We start from the raw sequence: 2,612 nt of genomic DNA on the forward strand, positions 1-2,612 counted from the left end.
CTTCTCGCACGACGGCGCGTTGGCTGCACGGTTTCGCGATAGTTTTAATCGATTTCTTGGGATGGATTTGTATATATTTCGTTAAAATTACACCTGATTTTGCGACTATGTACCTGGGTTTAATGGTTAGACTGGTATATTCACTTGCTGAGCTGGCAAGTATGTAGCAGGTTTGCTAAGGGTATACGCACACTTTAGATGGGCGTGAGTTGGAAAGTTCCAGATGAAATGGAGTTAGTACAAGCCAGAACGAAGACGACGGGGAGGTGACAGAGAGGGCGGTGTGGAGGGAAGGTATGACTTTGTTGATGATAGAGACAGATCTTATAACGAATACACGAATCAGCAGAAAATGTATGACGCACTTGGCTGATGTAGAGGCTATAGAAGTCTGGTAAGTACCCTCTCCTGATTCTGACAGACCAGCTGGAGGCTACAAGTACGCAGCCCCGAGTTCCGCCTACCAGGCGACAAGACGGCAAAGCGAAGAAGAAGGCAACCGTCATTTTGCGCGGTCCTCCAGGCGCATGCAAGCTCCCAACGCACGCGCCACGTACCTTGTCATCCGGATCCTGTTCACCCCTGACTTAACGTATCTGGCCCTGTGGCAATCTTGGCGGGCTCTGCCTGATGATGCCGATTGCCCCTATTATGCTTTCTAATATTCCACCAGAGGGATCTGCATCGGCTGATGAATTTGGTGTAGACATCACTCCCTGCATGCGCCTTCTTGGGCACGGCGAGGCTGAAGACCAGCAAGTATATGGCCGCTTTACAACTGATTTCTACTAAGTGCAGCCAGCTCTCCAGATGGACCAGGGTTACTTACGCACTGCTCCGCGGGCTTGACCTGGTCACCAAGAACGCTCGAGTGTTTTATGTTTGTGCAATCGATCGACAACTCCTCGCTTATGACGTGCCAACACCTGCCAGTCAAGCAAAAGGCATGGGTTCGAACAGCGTTGGCGGAAGAAGTCAAACGCCCCTGCACACGCTCTGATTGATTCATTCTGCCATCTTCAACTCGCTGCCCTTGTTTAGGCCACCAGCTTTGCCCATCCCCTTGTAAGCCGGCAGTATTGCCTTCTGCTGCAAGCGAAGGACAGAAAGGACACAACCATATTGGCTCAGACGGCATTGTCCAACTCATCTCGCCGCTCTGTACCCTTGCTGCCATGCCCTCAGAGCTATTTAGTGGCTCTGGGCCTTGCCTGCATCTCTTGTCTGCTTGGTCGATGAGTGATTTCCGTTAGCTAGGACCCAGCGGTGAGGCGCAGGTGACATTGCATCACTACCTGTACATAAGTTGGCATTATTTGCAAGTGCTTGGCAAACAAAGCGGGATTAACTACGTAGTAAATCGTCATGCGCATATGCTAGAGTAGCTGGTTGCTGTTGAGTTTTTTAGGTGCCTACGAAACGAGCTTGTGATAGCAGCAGGTATAGGGGGAGGGCCTGGCCTCGTAAGAGCGAAAACGACGAAAGTCTTCAAGCATCCATTCATCATCTCCAGTATCTCCTGTCTCAAAGATGAATATTAGTCATCGCAATCTAAATAGGGTAATCCTGAGATTGGCATCGTAGGCAAACCTCATTCCTAAGATAACCATCTCCCCTGCAATATGGTCATAAGACTTCGCAGTTTTTGTAGCTATTCTGTTCTATTGTTGCAATTTGCTGCGCCACTCGGACTCGTCTCTTCCACCGGAGGCGCTGATGACCAGGATGCATAATACTTACCAATTACGCTATGCTTGCCATTGCTTATCTCTCCGTGTTATAATCAATCGTGGTCAGCTTCAAGATTGTTCTTCCAGCGAATCCTGTCATTTACAACATCCTGGCGAACATGTATGTTTGGCGGCAGACTACTGTGTCCTGGGACTTTCTTTTCACTGCCTGTGGTGTGATCTCTACGAAAAAATATATATGAGTTCGTTAAACACCTGCGTCCAGCATAGTGAAATGGAACCTTGAGGTCATTTCATGTTTGTAGTATCAAATCTCAGTGATTTGTTTGTAATATGCGTGTTCTGATGAAAACTCAGACTCAGTCAGAAAGTCATGGAAACCCTGGTTCAGTATTATGCATGAAAGGATCCCTTTGTTCAAATTCAAAAGTTACACCCATGCAAAGATCAGCTAATTACTCACTATATGTCGTATTTGTTGAGCATGGGTATCACGACCTGACTGCATGTACATGGAAGACGGTTGGGGTAGTGGGCCTAGTTCCGTGGCTGTGTGCAGCCAGTAGCGCCACCTCTGCTGCAAACCAGTCAGACGCACTCCAAGGCGCTGCGCTAGCGTCTGTAACAAACGAAGTAACAGTGGCGGCGGCAAACATCAACTTTGATTTTACTCTTATCAAATGTGAAGCACCGAAGGAATACCAAGCGCTCGGAAATGTGCTCTCTAAAAAAACGCAAAGAGAACGCCGAATTTGGCTCAAGTCATGTGCTAGCGAGACAACTTGGTGCCCTTTTCGACGGCGTCTGCCCTTCAGCCCCTGCATTGTTGGAAGCATACGGCAAAAGAGCATCGGAAATTGCAAACGTCGCAAAAGAGGAATCAGAGCCTTTTGTGGGAACACTCTTCGGGGAATACATGGG

The 2,612-nt window shown here is 48.4% G+C and overlaps 1 protein-coding gene across 1 annotated transcript; it reads left to right on the forward strand.

Annotated features, from left to right (window-relative positions):
- Window positions 1-633: 633 nt before the first annotated feature.
- Window positions 634-1,000, forward strand: COCCADRAFT_10487 (uncharacterized protein; the record flags this gene model as incomplete). Its single annotated transcript, XM_007720791.1, has 2 exons — window positions 634-759; window positions 803-1,000. 2 exons carry the CDS (start codon window positions 634-636, stop codon window positions 998-1,000), a joined length of 324 nt encoding a protein of 107 aa, XP_007718981.1.
- Between the last annotated feature and the right edge of the window lie 1,612 nt (window positions 1,001-2,612).

Source organism: Bipolaris zeicola, assembly GCF_000523435.1.
Source record: "Bipolaris zeicola 26-R-13 unplaced genomic scaffold scaffold_650, whole genome shotgun sequence".
In the NCBI taxonomy this organism is placed as follows: Eukaryota; Fungi; Ascomycota; class Dothideomycetes; order Pleosporales; family Pleosporaceae; genus Bipolaris; species Bipolaris zeicola.